Source organism: Taudactylus pleione, unplaced genomic scaffold (genome assembly GCF_031769625.1).
Source record: "Taudactylus pleione unplaced genomic scaffold, aTauple2 ptg000520l, whole genome shotgun sequence".
In the NCBI taxonomy this organism is placed as follows: domain Eukaryota; kingdom Metazoa; phylum Chordata; class Amphibia; order Anura; family Myobatrachidae; genus Taudactylus; species Taudactylus pleione.
Window position 1 is genome coordinate 10084063 of NW_028284922.1, and position 20438 is coordinate 10104500.

Below are 20438 nucleotides of genomic sequence, written 5' to 3' on the forward strand. Positions count from 1 at the left end.
TGATCCCTACAGTGCAATACTCTGCGAGATGGGAATTAATGGAGAAGATAATTTTGTTATCTTCTCCATTAACCCACTGCTGAATAGTGGATTTACATAAAAAATGTGAAAATTATAACAACCACAATTTTTATGTAAAAATATCATTCCTGAATAGACCACACAGATTCAAAAATACATATGTAGCAGGTAAAATAAGAAAATGTTTGACTGCCATATCTGCAATCCTAACTCCTAAGGCGCAATCCTCTCGGCTTGGTCTCAGGTGAAGATGGAGTTAATGAACATAATCTAGGAATACAGGGGAAGGGAAAGAGTAGGTATGATTGAGATATGTTCAACTCTGCTGCATGTTTTCAGACAGGAAAAAAATCCCAGTTTGAGCAATTCCATGATGTCAGAAATCGCCCAGTTTATAGGTCCACAAGGCATTGGTAGAATGTATGGTGCACACAGATTTTGAAAATTAAAAAGTTAGGCTGGTTACCCACTGAGGTTAGGAAAATGTAAACAATACCATGTGATAAGTGCATTTGGTGGTAACCAGGACTTTCACCTGTGGTCAGGGGTGCCAGCCAACACTGCAGTGATAAGAAAATGGACAAGTGCTAAAAACAGCAAGCACAGGTGGGTAGGAGTCATTGGAACCACTATGATGTTCCATCCACATAAAGCACCTGTTTACATAAATTTCTAAGTAGACCATATTTCTCGACCACATCCCTGTAAAAGTAAATAAAATTAGGCCATACTTATGGCCTTACTAAGGACAATAATATACAGTAAGCCATTTATACTATTTGCTCATCATAACAGTAATTAAATCTAAACCCCTTATCGTACCACAATAATATCATTAGTAAGAATCTGATCAGACAACTCCACCTCCAGCCACTAGAGGATGTTTTTGGCTTGAACTTGCCCTTAATCAAGATGGCCCGTTTTACTTCAACCCTTACAGTGGTTTTGACCAATAAATACGATCGTCCTGAATAAGCCTTTACATGAGTATTTACTGATTATACAATTTCAAGTGGACCCATCACATAGATATATCAGTATCTTGTGAATATAAAACAGGCTCACTGGATGTCAGCCTCATTGATATCACTGGTTACATGCAAACTGAGTGGCTGCAGATGGATTCGGCCTACAAAATGGCTGCCTTCATTGTATGGAAGTGACAGGTTCACTTTGATCTACCATTACTTTTCAATAAATTGCTGATCCCCTGCTGCCATTGAGAATTAAAAAAATAGTGATTAATAATTAATATAACAGTCTATATAAGGTATAGTTTGAAGATCACACACTACCAATGGTACACAAAGACATCCCACTCACTAAAATCTCTCCTTTCAACATTAAAGTAATGCCAGGAACCCTGGTGAAAGGGTGTGGGCAGGGAGAGGATTTTTTTTTTTTCAAGTAGGGCAAGATTTATCAATCTCTGAGAGATAAAGTTGAGAAGTTGCCCATCCCAATCAGCTTCTAATTTTCATTTCAAAGACGGTGCTAGATAAATGACCGTTAGAAGCTGTTAGGTTGCTATGAGCAGCTTCTCCACCTTATCTCTCTACAAGATTTGATCAATCTCCCCCTTATTCTGTAAAGAGACTAATGAATTTAGTGGCGATCTCCCAGGTTTCCAGAGAGAATCGACAACCCTCCTAGATCCTGGCGGGGTCTTCTATGTTATTTTGGCCCTGACCTCTGTGGCCATAATGAGCCAATTAACTGCAGAAAATCCCATGCACCTCCCACTGACCTCAACCTCATCTGGAGGACATCTTAGAACAGTACGAGAGTATGCATTTTATATAAATAATAGTTTACCTAACCTTAGGTTAGATTTTTCTTTTGGCTCAATTATTTATTTAAAAGGTGTTGATTAAAAGGTGCTGACCAAAGGGGCTTGCTACTGGTCAAATAGACGCTATATTACATTTGTGTCACAGTCAGTAATGTCATTGAGGTCGGTCACTCAGTGTGCTAAATAGACCCCAAAAGGGGTGTGGTCTCTCAGGGAAGAGGCGTGGTCATGCAGCACGCATCCATTTGCATCACTCTGGGTTGTGCCCAGACTTCCCTGATATGCTGGGCTGTTCCAAGAGACTCTGGCCCTGAGAGCCGGATGCTCTTTCAGAGCGCTCGCTCTGAATCAGAACGGCTTTTTTTTTAATGTGAGCCGGCCTCCTGGTCGCTCGCTAAGCTGCGGGTGACCACCCACAGCTTTTGCGAGCGGCCAGGTGATGGTCGCGACCATCGCGACCATCGGGCTTGCGACAAGACCCTTGTGATAGGGTCTCGTCCATTGCAAGCCCCAGTGAGCTTCCGGCACTAATAGAGCCAGAAGCTCACTACTGAGGCCGCCCCCAAACGGCAGGCATTCCTTTGGGAACGCCTCTGTTTGGCCAGCCACCCCCTCTGCACGCCTCCAAAACAGGACGAGCTGTCAATCGCCCCTTTTGGTGTGAAACCCGTAGCGACGGAGCGCCCGTCGCTTGTCGGGTCTCGCGTATGCGCACGCCGGAGCCGACTCCGGCATGCGCAGTGAGGGACCATCGACCCGCTTGCGAGCAGGTCCGAATCAGGCCCTCTATTCGCACTGTAAGTTCCTTCTCAATGGCTGGGAGCCAAGTGCTGCACAATTATGTCACTCAGGAGTAGCCGGCATTTTGGTGTCACCCCTTCAGCTGGAGAACCACACACCCCTAGTGACGTCACTGGCCACAATATGTACTGTATAGCATTATGGAGGTACGATTTAGCTATTAATGAGCTTAGCATAATCAGTTTTTTTTAATATGCGCTTTTATGGAACTTATAAACCTCATGTGTGGATGTTATGCATAGTTGTTAGAAACACTTTTATATAAGCCAATTTGTATTTCATGTTTGATGGTCCTTCAACTCCTGCATCAGAGCCACTGCCTGGGCATCAGTTATTTCCTAAATACAGGACCAGCTTAATAACATTTAATTCATTCTTTATACTTTATGTAGCAGATATCTGAATGGTTACATTTCAGACTGTTATATAACTGCAATTAAGAAAAAGGTAGACAATTCTGAAAGCTTCAAACATAACGTGTAAGGGCAAATTTCAAAAATTGCCCACAGCCCTCAATCTCTCTTCTTCTCGATATGTGGATTTATTTGGATGAATAAATACAATCTCTGCTCTCATTTCATACCGCATGCTCCCAGGACACAATTTCCGTACATTTGGAGTAATTCCATTTGTTTTCTTAATTAAAGAATGTGCCACAATTGCTAATGCCAATGTAAAAATAAACTATACGTATGCTATTGTGTAATAAGATGCTATAGTTGACCATCTTAATTATTAAATGGACCATTAGATGTATTAGTATGCTACCATGTTGCAGCTGCAAGGGATATCGGTTGCTGGTGTTTGAGTTTAGCTGACAGGCCAGTTGAAAAGGCTACTCTGAGCCTCCTCCAAGAAATGACTCAGAGGACAGGTAAAAAAAAAAGTATTGGAAGGTTTTGCAAGTGCAAGAGTCCCAGAAAGACCAATTATAAAATCTGTATGTTTCTCACAGTAAGAGGCAAACATATACAGCTGCTTGGTTAAACACAGCGGACAGAGCCACAATCCAGAGGGAAGATAAATTATATTCAGGCATCAAGTGTTCTGCTCATGTTTTTGTCATTGCAGTTTGGAATTAGTCTGGAAAGAATAGCTGAAACGTGAAAACATCTACAGTGCTGGGCTTGAGCATTGGCTGTAAGATCTTGGGTCCCTATTGATGAAAAGAAATATATTGCATTTGTGAGGTCATATTGTATATGCAGTACGGTGTTCTTTTGTATACACCGTGGAATCTTTTGATGTGAATAAACTAAAAGCTAAAGCAGCATAGAATGGGCTAAATATATAACTGGAAATCTATTCTACAAAACACTGTTGTATGTCTATTCAAATATTTGGCTAAAATACTATTTAAAAAAAAAAAAAGAGCAAGCATTTGAAAAAATAATGAATCAATTGATTTCAGTAGGGAGTTCATTGTGCAAGCAAGCAATGGGAATAGGGAGTTCAGGAAAATGTAGAGACAGAAACCAGCGTTGATCAGCCAAATGCATGAACAGCAATATACTTAGGGCATATAAAGAAGCTAGTCATTGTATTCTTCAGTAAAGGCAGACTCTATTTTCGAGGATCCATATTTTGAGACCTAAACTTGATAATTTTTTATATCACTTAATAATATGAGCAAGAGGAATCAGTGCCACATTAAGGATTGTGGAGGCTCCTAGGCTGAAGAGCTGTGGAGGCCGGACCAGCTGCAATTACAGAATGATAGCTATAAGCGACTGCTGCTGCAGATCAGTGGTCCGGTTAGTGGCAGTCAGAGTGGGGCCCTTCGGGAGATGAGGGCCTGGGGCACATGCCCCTCCCTCAAATCAACAATAGGTACCTGGTCATATGGATGAGCCTGCCTCTAGGGTAAAGGGTAGCTGTGTACTGTATGTAGATGATTCTGCCTCCAGAGGTAAAGTGTACCTGGCCATGTGGAGGTGCCTGTGTCTACTAGTGAGGCATGTGAAGGAGGGGTATCTGGGTAAGTTGCCTCCAGTAGTGAGGGGTATCAGGGTATGTTGCAAACACTGGTACTTATCTTGATGTCCTCCAGGTGCAAGTAGCTGTAGGGACCAGTGGTCTCATCATGCCTGAGCCATGGTTAGTGCTGCAGGGCCAGTGTAGTGGTGGTGGCTGGGCTGCCGGGGATGTCAGCTTCAAGCTGGAACCATAGGTAGACATAGCTCATGCCAGGGAAGTGGGGCATTCTTCCCAGTCACCAATCCCACACTGCCCGGGCCCTCCAACCCTCACTGGCCTGACAGGACCAGTGAGGTCCCCCGACCGCACACGCTGCTGCTTGCTACGCCTGCGGGTGGGGCCTTGATGTAAAGGGAGGACCAGCAGGGACAAGGTGGTTACTAGGAGACCAGGCTGCAGCATGGTTGGCAGCAAAATTGGCAACTCCCTATCACTGAGCCTCTGCTATGTCACATACATCCATGGCTGCTGGTCATGGCTGGAGGGTTTCCTCTCAGTGCACTAGTGGTGGGGGTCCTTTGGTGGTTTGAGCCCCTAGGCAGCAGCCTACTCAGCCTGCCTTTAAATCCGACCCTTAAGGAATTCAAATGTAAGCTTTTCATGAAAAGAATCTGTTTACTGTTGCAGTGTTCTGATTGAAGTTGCTGAAAAAAATCAACTCATACAACTAAAATGGATTTGCAGCTTAATAACTAATGATATACTTTCTACGTTTCACAGAATATTTCTTTGTTACAAAATAATGTATCGTGGCACAGTCGTTTATTTTTAATACATAGCACAATTATTGTTCTCAGGGGTAAATATTATTTTTTATATTTTTCAGGGATAACTGACTCGCATTTCAGTTACAATTCCACAGGCAGCACTGAGCACACAGTCAGACAGTACTCCAGAGCATGCACAGGAAAGCATTTCAGTTACAATTTCACAGGCAGCACTGAGCATACAGTCAGACAGTACTCCAGAGCATGCACAGGAAAGCATTTCAGTTACAATTCCACAGGCAGCACTGAGCATACAGTCAGACAGTACTCCAGAGCATGCACAGGAAAGCATTTCAGTGGCGATTGGTGAGAATTCTGGTAATCTGCCAAGCTTTCCCAGATAATATATTAAAGCACAATGATCCATAATCAAGTGCAAGTGCTATAGCACCATTTTCTAAGTTTCCCCTGTACAGTGCTGCATACACTTTATGGCACCTTATAAATAAAGTAAATAATAATAATATTAATTTTTATGGCCATGGGAGTGTCTTTTTTTCCTATCTTTGCATCATTCCCATCAATAAAATCTTTTTGAATTGCTAATAGCTTTTCTGTTTCCTGAATTTCATTATTATGCTCATTACCACTGACGTGAAATATTATTGTGAACACACTGACGCAATTCTTCTGTGACATATTTCCTTTTCTTGTTGTATAAATAGAAAACAATTGTGCCTGTGCTCAGTCTCAACTGCATGGCTTAGTGGCCCAGTTGCATGACAATATAAATGCACTATATCAATACAAAAAAGTACAGGGGATACATGTATTAGGTCGACATTCCAAATGTCAGCAATAACATAATGTCAACACTACAATGTTAAAATGTCAACAAGCAACATGTCAACATTCTCAGAATGTAGACATGGTCACAATGTTGACATGAGAAATCCCGACATTCTCAGAATGTCGACATTAGGGCTAGGCTGCAGGATGAGAGGGTTAGGGTCAGGCTACGAGGGGAGGTTAGGGTTATGCACTAGAGGGAAGGATTAGGGGTAGAGGTTAAGAATACGGCCAGTGTACTAGCCAGAACTCTGTTCCGTCACATGACTCTGCCAGAACTGTCACATGACCACCAGGACAAGGAAGGCATCACTATAGCTGTCGGGAGCAGGTAAGTCACCGCTTGGCCATCTTGGACGATATGACGACATTCAATCATGTCGACATTTCATTAGTGCTAAGGGTTATGGTATGAAAGATAGACAGTAAAAAGGTTGATAGAGTCTAGATAGACACCAGATGTTACACAGTCAGTAGGTTGACAGGGACAAAAGGTCGACACACTTCAACATGGAAGTAGGTCGACACAAAAATTTTCAACATACAAATGGTCAACACATTTTTTTGTATCTAGCCCTAAACTTCACCCTAACTCTCCCCTTGGTGCCTAAGCCTAACCCTATACATCGGGGTAGGTGCCTGACCCTAATCATCCTTTCTAGTGCCTGATCCTTCGGTAAGTGCCTAACTATAACCCTCCCTCCTGGTGCCTAACCTTAACTGTTGGGGTAAATGCCTAACCCTCTGGTAAGTGCATAACCCTAACCCCTTTTGACCCTGTTGGCCATTTGTACACGTCGACCTCCCATGTCGACATTTAGTGTGTTGACCTTTTGTCCCTGTCAACATACTGACTGTCTAACATGTGTTGTCTATCTAGACATAATCAACATTTTTACTGTTTATAGTCCGGATACCAGTGCTAAGATGTTGCATGTGGACATTATGACCATGTCAACATTTTCATGTCTCATGAACAGGGGTTATAGTGGGCCAGAACGAGGTGGAACTGCGTTACGTCACTTCCATTTTGGAGGCGGAACTCCTCCAGCCCTCCTTACCCGGCCAGTCACCCTGTGCCGCAGGGTGGCTCCATTTGCTGGGCGCCTGCTGAGATTTTGTTACCAGTGGGTGACCGGCTCCTTCCCACAGCTGCAGCCGTCGGCTGGAGTTCACTCCTGAGCTCCAGCTTCCAGCACCAGCAGTGGGCACTATAGGAGAGATGTCATGACATCTCTCCCATAGTTCCGAGGAGCGGTCGGACCGCACGGCAGCGAATGCAGGAGCGGGGCTTAAGGTAAGTATTGTATTTGTATTTTTAATTGTATTATTTTGTGTAAGGGGCACTACCACTGAGTGCACTACTACTGGGGACACTACTACAGGGAGCATTGCTACTGGGGGCACTACTACAAGGGGGCATTACTACTGGGGGCATTAATACTGGGGTCACTACTAATGGAGGCCTTGCATAGGGGACACTGCATAAGGGGTACCACTACTGTGGGCACTGTATAAGGGGCACCACTCCTGGGGGCACTGCATAAGGGGCACTACTACTGGGGGCACTGCATAAGGGGCACTATCACTACAGTGGGAATTGCATAAGTGGCACTACTGCTGTGGGCATTATGTGTAATGGGCACTTCTGTGGGTATTGTATAAGGGGCACTACTACTGTGGGCATTGTGTATAAGGGGCACTACTGTGTGTCATAACATGAATGAGGGACACTACTATGTGGTGTAATGTGAATTAGGGGCACTGTGCTACTGTGTAGCTTAATTTTAATTGGGGATACTATTGTGTGACCACGCCCTTTATTTTGAGACCACGCCCCTTTTTTGCAACGCATGCTGACCCTTTATTTGAAAAACGCCAAGTAGAGAGGGGGGGGTGAGTTCCACCACCTCTCTAGGACCACTTTAAGCACTGCTCATAAAAACATATAAGCTAGCAACTCGATGTCTTTGGCAAGTCCTTACAATAATTTATTTTAGACATGCTAACATGTAGTTAAAATCATGTGCGCTCAATTCACTACTTACCGTAATGTACACCCCAACTAGTTGCCACTGATGCTAAACCGTATCGTATTACTTGTTAGTTTTGACATTATGTCAGGGCCTATAGTAGTGGTTTGCAGAGGCTATGGTTTCCAGGTGTCACTTCTTTATCTGCTGTACCTGTCTTGGTAATATAAAGGGGCATGAAGGATTTTTTGAGGCATATATAAGGGCAAGAGGGGGCTACATGCAAAAGCAGCCAGTATTTATCCTGCGTGCAAAATAAAAACAAATAAGCTGTATTTGCAAACATGGTTCGTCTATATTTTTAGTCACTTGCTTCGTTTTTTGTTTTTTTTTCCCAACTCAAAATCAAACTCTAAGGGCCAAATGTAATAGGGTGAGAGTTTAGAAAATGTGAGAGTTTAGCAGTAAAACCCTCACACTAATACATTGATCAAGTTGTATTTTCAATACAGAAAACACCTGGATGAGATTTTAAATCTTGAGAGTTTTTTGAGTCCGAAAAACATGCGAGTTTGCATGTTCTGTGACTTTATTACATTGGTTGAGTTTAAAAATGTGACACATTTTGTAAACTCTCACCCTATTACATTTGGCCCTAGATGTTTTGATAAAAATATGAGCCCATACCTGATATTTGTCTTGTGCTAGACACACACAGATCTGTACTATCCAGGATAAGCTCCAGCAACACCTGTTATTTCTTACTGTGTGAACGACTGAAGCGTTTGTATGACTGTTTCTTGGCATTGCTCAAACACTGACACCTTTACAGATGTAGCAGAACATTTGGCCATTTCCCATTTGTATTTTCTAGTAGTGTAACAGATACACTGGATGAAGGGCCTGATTTAGAGGTGGACGCACTGCTGATGTTTTTGCAGGCTGATGTATGTTGTACTGTGGGCAGTGCCGTCGCTACCACTAGGCAAACTTAGGCAGCTGCCTAAGAGCGCCAGCCACTGCAGGGCGCCACTGGATTGATGTGTAGTGTGGACCGCACATAAGTGCAGTCCACACTACACTACTAGTAACAAACACACAGCCGCCGGCTCCGGCAGCTGTGTGTTTGTTTTAGCAGATGATGAGAGTCAGACAGACTCTCATCGGCTGCTGCGCCCACTGCCGGAGCCGGGCTGGAGCTCACTCATGAGCTCCATTTTCCTTCTCCCGAAGTGGGTGATGGGAGAGACGTCATGACGTCTCTCCCATCATGCAGAGCGGGCCGGCCCAGGAGGACGCCGGAAGGAGGAGCAAATGCTAGAGCGGGGATTAAGGTAAGCGGAGGGTTTTTTTTTCCCTGTGTGTGTGTCTGTCTGGCCGGGGGAAGGGGGGGGGACATGGGGACTACTACTAACACTACTACGGGCACTGCTGGGGGGGACTACTGCGTGCACTGCACACTGGTGGGACCACTACTGGAGGCACTGCCTAGAGGGGGATTACTACTAGGGGTACTGCTGGGGGGACTACTACTAGGGGCACTGCTGGGGGGGACTGCTACTGGGGGCACTGCTGGGGGGCCTTCTACTGGGGGCACTGCAGGGACGGACTGCTATTGGGTGCACTGCTGGGTTGACTACTGGGGGCACTACATAGGGGGAGATTACTGCTGGGGGTCACTACATAGGGGGGGCTACTGCTAGGGCCTCTGCTGGGGAGAGGAGTACCACTAAGGGCACTGCTGGGGGACTGCTACTGGGGGCACTGCTGGGGCACTACTACTGGGGGCACTGCACTGGTGGGACCACTACTGGGGGCACTGCATAGGGAGGGATTACTGCTGGGGTACTGCTGGGGGAGACTACTACTAGGGGCACTGCTGGTGGAGGGCTGCTACTGGAGGAATACTACTGGGGGCACCTCTGGGGGTAAGACTACTACTGGGAACACTGCATTGGGGGGACCACTACTGGGGGCACTATATAAGGGGAACTGCATAGGTGGGAGACTACTACTGGGGGCACTGCATAGGGGTCCACTACTGGGGGCACTACTGAGGGCACTGTACAAGGGGCACTATATAAGGGGCACTATATTGGGGGCAGGGGGGACCACTACTGGGGCACTGCATAGGTGGGACCACTACTGGGGGCATTGCATAGGTGGGACCACTACTGGGGGCACTGTATAAGGGGCACTACTGGGGGCACTGTATAAGGGTTTGTGTAGTTATCAAGGGTTTGGGTGGGGGAGGACATAAGGCTGAAGAAATGCCTAGGGTGCCAAGAAACCTGGCATCGGCCCTGACTGCGGGTGCGTCTTAATCGCACTGCGCACGTGACACGATGGGTTAAATTTGGCTGTCGTATTGAGGATTTGGACGCAAAATGATGGAAAGTTATTGAGCGTTTGTGGGCGGTAACGGGTGGAGGTGGTGAGTAGAGCGCAGGCATGTCCCAGACGTTTCAGGGATGGGATGCAGCCGGCAAGTCCGTCCTTGTAAGCAGTTGTACTGGCCCCAGAGTTTTGGTTCCTATGGACATTCTCAGCAAACATAGGGTTGCTCAGAACTTCAATGGCACGACCGATATCCGACTGATGCTGCATCTTTGTACACAAATGGTGGATTAGCGATGAATCCGGTGGGCATATCTGCACATACTACATCTGCTGCGGCATAAGCATCACTTCTCAGCACCGATCCATGTAAAGACGCAGCCCTGATTGGATTTGCCTCTGATTCAGGCTCGATATAAGGACGCATACAAATGAACACATTCGGCCATATTCAATTTGGGAGCGAATAGTCCATGCTGGACTTTTCGCTCCACATCAGAGGTTTTACAGGGATAAAGTATCGTCCGCACACCCGCTTTATCCCCGTATTCAATTAGAAAGCAGCGAAAACGGGACATGGCGGAAAGGTAAGTATTGGGAAAATTAGAACATTTTCAGGAATTCATCCTAGGCCCCCCCAATGATGTCCTGACATGGGGGATCACTGTGGGTACCCCTGTTTTTCCCTGCAGAAGGTAATTAGGGTTTTTTAAATAGCCGCGGCAGGTGTTTTGAAGAAGTGATGAAGAATAGCACTTTTTTGGGGGCAAAAAATAACTATGCCCATCAAATTTGGGGTACATGAGAATGGGTGCAAGCATATTTTTAAGTCAAAAATGCACCTGCCGCTACCAACCGCATTCTTTTAAACACCTGCCGCATACATGGGGACCCCCCCTGAATTAATTTCGTTATTTAAAAACTTGTTTCCCATTTTATTTTATTTTTAACCCCAAAATTAAAATAATTTTTTTGGGGTGTCCCTATTTTTTTTTTTTTTTTTTTACTTTTTTTTGATACAGTTAATTTTTAGGGGCAATTCCCATAGTGAAAACTTATCCCCGTTTTTTTTTCAAAGACTTTTTGCATCGGGGAAAAGTCTTTGAAACTGAATACGGGGATAATGAAAATAGTAAAAAATGACGTCATCAGCTATAAATTATCGCCGATAACGGTCTTTTCGCTTCAAATTGAACATGGCCCCTTGTCTTGCACCAGTGAGTTCTTTTTAATAAATACACCAGGTAAGATCACTAAGAAGTTAGTGCCTATTTCTGCACTTGTATAGGCATCGGCGCTAGTGACAAGAGCAGAAAACAATGGTGTTATGCAGCAGTTATTGTGTTGTAGTGGGTGCGGAAAATATGTGGTTGAATTTTACGGTAATCCATAAATAATATATATCATATCCCAAAAAAACCTTTAGAATCCAACAAAATTGGTCATTTTAACTGTTCCATTAATATCAATGTCCATTAATATCAATCTCAAATGGCATTAATAGTAAAGACCGCTAAAAAAATTATTCATTAATGGAATGATTTTTTTTCAGTGCAGGCACCATGGCCACTTTGTGTTACGTGCAAACTGCATGTGAGAACACATATAAACCCTTATACATTTGGGGCCTGATTCTGAATCGCAAGACCAAATGCGGCCGCACCTGCCGATGTTTTAGCACCACAGCACATGCGTCAGGGGCTGCAAGCAAATATTCAAACTTATGTTCAATTCACAATGCAGTGGTAGGCATATTGGTCTTTTTCTGCAGCCGCTAAATGGTGTTTCTGGTTGACAACTGGGTGGTAATAATCCGAGTGCATGTGAGAGAACCGTTTCGTGGCTGTGTTGCGGTGTGTCGCAGGGTGTCTAGCCATGGGTTACTTGCTATTCTGAGACGTGCGTTTGCAATGAGGATGCCAAATTCAGAATGATCTACTGCACTTAGCATAGGGTAGGTGTAAGTGCAAATGATATTGCTGAATGCTTCGCTAGTGTGGGGCAGTGCAATCGCAAAGACGCATGCGAATGGGAATACAGTATAGTCACAATAGCATTCCGTTCACAGTGGGTATCTGGAATCATGTTCACATGCAGCATGAGTTCACACGGGTTTGTGAACGTGTCCAAACATGGGTTGGGTACATAACATCGAAAGTTAAAATATCACCACCAAAAGATCAACTTGGTTAAAACATTGACAATCAAAATTGTCAATGATCGATAGTATATCGATGATCAATGGTGTTCCATTAACAATGTTTTGTCCATGATCGATGATAGAACATTATGACTGGTCAATATTATGAATGTCGTAATTTTGATGTCACCACTTTGACTGTTGACCTTTTGACTGTAGACTACATCTCTCTAAACACATGCAGCACAGAGGGCCTGATTCAGAGCCGCTCGTAAGCGGCCGCTCGTTCGCTCCGAGCGATGTTTGCCTAACTGCGCATGCGTATGGATCGTAATACGCATGCGCGAACCAGTCAGTGCGGCCGAAAATCGTTTGTTCGCTAAATAGCGAATGCCTGCTATTTTGAGTGACAGAATGAGGCGTATGTGGGTGGTAACAGGGGAAGGTGCTTGAAAACGGGGAGTGGAGATCAGAACGCAGGCGTGCTTAATGGTCAAAACGGGCGTTTTAAGGGTGTGCATAATTAATACAGCAGCGTCATTGACCACGTCACTGGGTTATTTTATAGCCAGAACTGCTCGCAAGATTGTGGTAGCAAAAACCAACCACAAGAATAGCGAGCAGTTCATACGCTGGTCGATGTACTCGATTAATCTAATAAATAGCGGACATGACGTAGGATGCGAGCGGCCAGGGGGCGTATTTTTTAAAAAAACGACCGCAAGTTTTGTTCGCTCGTTCAGACCTAGAGGCGTGAACAGACCGCAAAGAGCGAACGGTTCATTTGAATAGCCACCCCTTTTTTCAGAACGAATGAGCGCAAATAGCGTCCGGCTCTGAATCAGGCCCAGAGCTTTTTCCATTAATTTCAATGAGCATCAGCCTGGTCAGTGCAGGGATGAGCCCAACGTGGGGTGAAATAATGAGTTAAAAAACAGCATGTTCCCTCTCCCAGAGATTACCAGACATGCTTTAAAAAAAAGGTCTGAGGCCTGAGGGAACCAAGATAATGCCAGTATCATTGTCCCTAATACCACCTCCCTATTATACCAAATATAAATGACACACACACACACACACATTACCAAATACGGCTCTCATTGTTATCTTCATCACTATCCAATGGGATATCTGTCTGTCACTAACACAACTGCTCAGCCCGTTACGTGCATTTTGCTATCCAGGACACTTGTGCTTGGCTACTGCTTACGGAAGACCCAACCAATACAGATCACAGATTTTCTGTGGCATGTGTGTGTTTCTAGTGAGCATTTGAATCAACTTTTATGGGGATTTAGTCTCGCATTGGATTACAAAATCAGAAGAATTTCCTGTTATATTACAATGAAGAACAAAAAGAGAAGATTTATCTTATAATTAAGTGGTGAACGAGTGTGGAGTATTTTATTCCATTAAACTTTATTTTTATATTCAGTTGTATTTTATATACAGTTGTTGTATATGTTCATGTATCAGCATGGTTTCAGACAATGGCTGCCAGTGCATGCTGCAATATGCAGTTCCACAATAGCACTGAGATGTATCAAATCTTCTAAAGAGTGGAAAAGTGGACAAATTGAGAAATTGTCTATAACAAACCAGTCAGCTTCTGCCTATTATGTTATAGAAAGCTTCATATATGACACTCCACCTTGTTTGATACATTTCCCCCATGTCCTTTTGTACAAGGACTGGGGAGAAGGCAATTCCATTAAATTGGGTAGAAGGGGGAGTGAACAGTTCTCCTTGGTGGCTGCAATCTCTTCTTGCACTATTAGGCTACAGAGTCAGACATGTGATGCACTGGCATTTGCTGATTGGCTTCTTTGCTTTTTTTTTGCACTCTGATTGGCTTGAGTGTCACGTGGGCATTTATTTTTTATTTTCCACCAATCCAGATTCAGGAATATATTAGGAAAAGTTTTGCAGATTAATTATCCCAGCTCCGAATCTATGAAATCTGGCCTAATATTAGAAGTAATAATACTGTATACTGTACATGTGCCCAACTACACTATGAATTCAAGTATTAGCACATGAAAGATCACTAATGCTCTCTTAACTGCTGCAATTATTTATAGGGTGTGCAACCTACTACATATTATCAGGGTAAAGAATGTACTATGTTGCAAGAGCTGCTTATCTGTAGGAAGCAGCTACAGTATATCTCGGAGAACCACTGCTTCATAATATATATTCCATGACCATCCGTAGACTTGTGCTTAGGATGCAGCAACTCTGTTCCCTGATGCCAACCAGGAAGACAGTCCATGCATAAAGAATGTTATCTGATCTTTAAAAGTTAAAAAAAATGGTAAATAAAAACAGACATACTCCAAAGTCCAATGAAAGCATTAAATTGGATGCTGGTTATAGTGGCACGTACAGTATATGTGATGGGTCTGATGTCTGGTACTAGCATGGAAGTCCTTTCCCTCAACAGCACTAATTTTATCATCAGCCATTTTTAAGAGGATGCATTAAAATGAAAAATAAAGGCACAAAACGATTGGGTCATTTATTGTCTAATCACAGAGCACCTCCCTATGTTGTAAATGTATTGAGGAGTGTGCTGCTTATATCGTACAGGAGTACAAAGAGGAAGAACTGGATCTTTGGGATGTAGTCACTATGGGCTTAATTCATTATCGATCGCAACTGTGAATACGCACGCAGATGGCCGATTGTTGCGTTTTGCCCATGTGTATGCATAGCAATGCACGTGCTCGAAGCACTGCGATTGCAGTGTCTATGCAGACCCATCACAGAGTGATTGACAGGAAGTGAGCGTTTGGGAGTGGTCGGCGAAATGCAGGCGTCAGTGCGTTTGAACACCGTTACAGGTGTGCATAAATTAGCCACTACGCTGGTAGACTACATAGTTTGAGCTCCCACTGTAGGTGATGAGGTTAGCAACTTCTAAGTAAGGTCAGACCTTGTGCAACTGTGCGTGAGGCTGCAATGGTACTCGATGTTACCGATGGTTTTTTATTTTGCTAAGTATTACAGATGTGAGTAAGGGGATGTGGGCGTCCTTATGTTAGGCTGCGACAGATGGGGGCATTGCGATTGCAAACATAAGCATACTATCGCAGTCGACCTGCATGCATAATCGCAATAGCAATGTGTAATGAATCAGACCCAATGTCAACAATCACAATGTCGACAGTCAAAACATTGACATATAACATGTTGATACTTGCAACATGTCAACACAGTTGAAATGTTGATATTTGAAATGTCAACAAAGTCAAACTGTTGACAAAAGAAATTTTGGGTTTAGGGTGAAAGGATTAGGGTTTAGTGGTCAGGTTGGGGCTTAAAGTTGGGTGTCAACATTAAGTACCAGCAACATTTTGACATTATCGTCATTTTGCAATGCCCCACGCACCTCCCACCTGGCTGCCCGCTTCTGGAGGTGGCAACCCTAAAAATTGGCAACTATTCTTCAAAATGATAATGCATTTTCTCTGTCTTGATTTAAACACTTACCATGTGTAGAAATTATAGGGTAGCCCAACAAGGCTTGCCATTTTTTAAATTAGAGAACCTAGTGCTGTAAATGGAGTGACCCTTTTTTTATTTGGCCCAGGATGGGGGTATGGGGGGATATGAGCTTTAGATTCCTTTACATCTGTGGAAAATTCTATTATATTTATGCTGTTTCTGTCACTGTCTGGAGAGCAAACAAAACTTCAGTACATTATTATATTGTGTACAAAAAGGGTAATGCAACTGTACCACTGTCACACTGCAACCAGATGCTATTTTGGCATAAGTATATGTATCTGTATGTCTGACAGAGGTATACAGATCTGCTTTCTGATGGACGTATTTTGAGATACCTGAGACTTAAAAAAATGCATCCAAATTTGAATGAGGCCTATAATGTGCAGTTTAGTAACTGTATATAGGGCGCACTACTGGGTGACTTCTATACAGATATATATTACAGTACTTTTCATTCTTATTAGAGTTATATGTATGCTGTCAATTCCATGTTATCTAAAGTGATTTCATTCTAAGGATGTAAAACTACTGAGTCTATAGTCATCAGTGTGTGTCTTGGTGTTTAGATCTGATTATTTTTTCTGTCTTTTCTCCCTTAGCAATCGGAAGGACTCTTATTCCTCGATACTTTAGCACAGTGTTCGAAGGGGGTGTCACTGATCTCTATTACATTCTTAAGCACTCCAAAGAATCATACCACAACTCATCCATCACCGTGGACTGTGATCAATGTACCATGGTCACTCAGCATGGGAAACCCATGTTCACAAAGGTAATAACAAAGCTGATTTCTTCCCCATGTTTAAGAGTGATTGATGATTTTTCTTCTTCTCACAATAATGTAACACGGCTTCTCTTACCAAATGCAGAACTTTTATGTTTCAACTGAGCCTCGAACATAAGGTCTTTACTTTTACAAGTAACATTTGTTTTCCTTTAAACAGTGAAGCATATGTCTATTATTCATGATGTGTATAGAAAACATGTGTCTCTGCATATTTCCATTTAATAAAATAGGCAACATCTTCTATCCAGATAGATGCTAATCTAAATCTCTCAAATTCATCATATGCCATAGACAACTAAGTCACGTAACACATAAAATACAGGAAGACGTTTTTGTAATGTATTGGAAGTGCTCTAGTAACATCACAGCATTCCAGTAATAGGAAACAAGCACTCTCAGTGATATCACTGCATTCTAGTAATAGGAAGCACTCTCAGTGATATCACTGCATTCTAGTAATAGGAAGCACTCTCAGTGATGTCACAGCATTCTAGTAATAGGAAGCACTCTCAGTGATATCACTGCATTCTAGTAATAGGAAGCACTCTCAGTGATATCACAGCATTCCAGTAATAGGAAACAAGCACTCTCAGTGATGTCACAGAATTCTAGTAATAGGCAGGGCCGTAACTAGGGTGGTACAGTCAGTGCCACCGCACAGAGCGCAACAGCCCTGAGGGTGGAACCAGCTGCCAACCGCAATTTCTAACCACCAGCTCATCCACTGAAGGGGCATGCCACTCATTCACCCTAGTCTCCACCTCCCTCCCGACCTGGTCCTGCTGTTCACTGTCTATTGACACCTGTCACATGACGTCTCTCCTCCCACAGTTCCTAGGGTGAGGAGCTCTTGGTGAGTTGTCATCAGGGGTGCAGTATATTAGGCGGCGGCGCGGTGTCCATCAGTAAGCTCTGTCTGCAGCAGGTCCTAAACAGACAGTGACAGGTCCGACGGCAGCAGCGACCAGCAAGTCCCTGATATGTGTGTGACAGTGCCAGTGGGGAGAGTGTTTAATCCCCACCAGTCAGAATGACTCAGACTAATCACAGTGCATACATATGAGGGGGGTAGTACACACACGTGACCATTTGAGTGAGTACAAATAAACACACTTTATTTACAAGTAACAAACAAACAATGAACATACAAAGTATACAGTATACTCAACTTTTGTCTATATATTCAGATGACAACGGTAATTCATCATCTTCAACATAAGATGTAGTTCATCTTCATCTGGGGAGCCCTCGTTTCACAACGCCCAGGCAGTTCAATATACATTGCAGACACCATGCACTGCAGTCTCAGGTCCATGCACGAGCCAAAGAGCCTTTGTCTAGCTCTTGATTTATATACCCTAATAGGGTGTTGGCTTTCCGGATATTAGGCCCATATTAGTTACAAACTGGGTATCAAGCACTGATTGGTACAAAATACTGTAGCATGGACCATTTTTACCTCTTGCACATGCTCTGTAAGCACTAACATAGAGTGGGGCAAAAAAGAATTTGGACAGCCACCGATTGTGCAAGTTGTTGCACTTTAAAAGATTAGAGAGTTCTGTCATTTCCATCATAGGTACACTTTAACTGTGAGAGACAGAATCAGAACCAAAAATTCTGGAAATCACATTGTATGATTTTTAAACAATTTATTTGTATATTCTTGCGGAAAATAAATATTTGTACAATCAAAACATTTAACTCAATACTTTGTAAAGTAACCTCGGTTGGCAATTACAGAGGTCAAACGTTTCCTGGAGTTCTTGACCAGGTTTGTACACACTGCAGCAGGTATTTTGGCCCACTCTTCAATGCAGATCTTCTCTAGATGTGTCATGTTTTGGGGATAAACTCTGTTTCAAAGCCCCTTTGTGTAGAGAATATGGACATCACTAACAGTTACCCATAATGCTTAGCATCTCTACACATCTTACAATGGTCATTCTATTGGAATGTGGCTCACTGTCTACTGATAACACCATATAAGCTGTTAATGGCTCATTATACATCTACTAATAGTGACAGGTACAAGTTAGGGCCCCTCAATTTATGTCTTGTTTGACATCAAAAGGTGAATATGACCATTCTATGCTTAGACTGAAACTACAATCTCTTTTCAAACCTCAATGGGGCCTAGCAAGGGTTGTGTTACAACTCATATGCCTATGTAGAAATTAATTATTTAACTCACTGGTTACAGTGGCGTTTGGGGTACTACTTTGTGATGTAATGTGAATAACAAACACTACTGTGCAGTGTACACTACTCTGCTCTGTTCACCTTATGGTACAGATTACGCCATCCTAAAATGGCGAATCTGTACCGCAGGAGAAGAACGGAAAGCTGAGCTTTCCGTTCCTTCATGAATCGCACTCATCATACATTAGTATGGTGATCTGATGCAGGCATGGAGCGGGGATGCTACTGGAGAAGTAATACACTTATCCATGGTAACGTTGCTCCATGAATAGCACAAAGCAGAGAAGAGCCCTGATTTCAGCTAAACAGGGCTCTTCTCAGCTTCATGAATAGACCCCATAATGAGGTCTTCTCATTACTCCATGCTGTGTATGTCTACTATAAGATGGGGTGTCCCAGAACCCTGTGCTGTGTATATCTGCTACAGGATAAGTGTCCCCGGTGTTATGTGCTGTGTATATCTGCTACAGGATAAGTGTCCCCAGTGTTATGTGCTGTGTATATCTACTACAGGATAAGTGTCCCCAGTGTTATGTGCTGTGTATATCTGCTACAGGATAAGTGTCCCCAGTGTTATGTGCTGTGTATATCTGCTACAGGATAAGTGTCCCCGGTGTTATGTGCTGTGTATGTCTACTACAGGATAAGTGTCCCCGGTGTTATGTGCTGTGTATATCTGCTACAGGATAAGTGTCCCCAGTGTTATGTGCTGTGTATATCTGCTACAGGATAAGTGTCCCCAGTGTTATGTGCTGTGTATATCTGCTACAGGATAAGTGTCCCCAGTGTTATGTGCTGTGTATATCTGCTACAGGATAAGTGTCCCCAGTGTTATGTGCTGTGTATATCTGCTACAGGATAAGTGTCCCCAGTGTTATGTGCTGTGTATATCTGCTACAGGATAAGTGTCCCCAGTGTTATGTGCTGTGTATATCTGCTACAGGATAAGTGTCGCTAGTGTTATGTGCTGTGTATATCTGCTACAGGATAAGTGTCCCCAGTGTTATGTGCTGTGTATATCTGCTACAGGATAAGTGTCCCCAGTGTTATGTGCTGTGTATATCTGCTACAGGATAAGTGTCCCCAGTGTTATGTGCTGTGTATATCTGCTACAGGATAAGTGTCCCCAGTGTTATGTGCTGTGTATGTCTACTATAAGATGAGGTGTCCCAGAACCCTGTGCTGAGTATATCTGCTACAGGATAAGTGTCCCCAGTGTTATGTGCTGTGTATATCTGCTTCAGGATAAGTGTCCCCAGTGTTATGTGCTGTGTATATCTGCTACAGGATAAGTGTCCCCAGTGTTATGTGCTGTGTATGTCTACTATAAGATGGGGTGTCC

General features: G+C 43.4%; 1 protein-coding gene across 2 annotated transcripts in view; it reads left to right on the top strand.

Moving 5' to 3' along the window:
- Positions 1–20438, top strand: part of LDB2 (LIM domain binding 2) — a 497768-nt gene that overhangs the window by 333622 nt on the left and 143708 nt on the right. For both annotated transcript variants that reach the window (XM_088450642.1, XM_088450643.1), the window contains exon 3: positions 16707–16879. In XM_088450642.1, coding sequence (XP_088306768.1) covers positions 16707–16879 — 173 coding nt within the window. The remainder of the gene's footprint in view (positions 1–16706; positions 16880–20438) is intronic.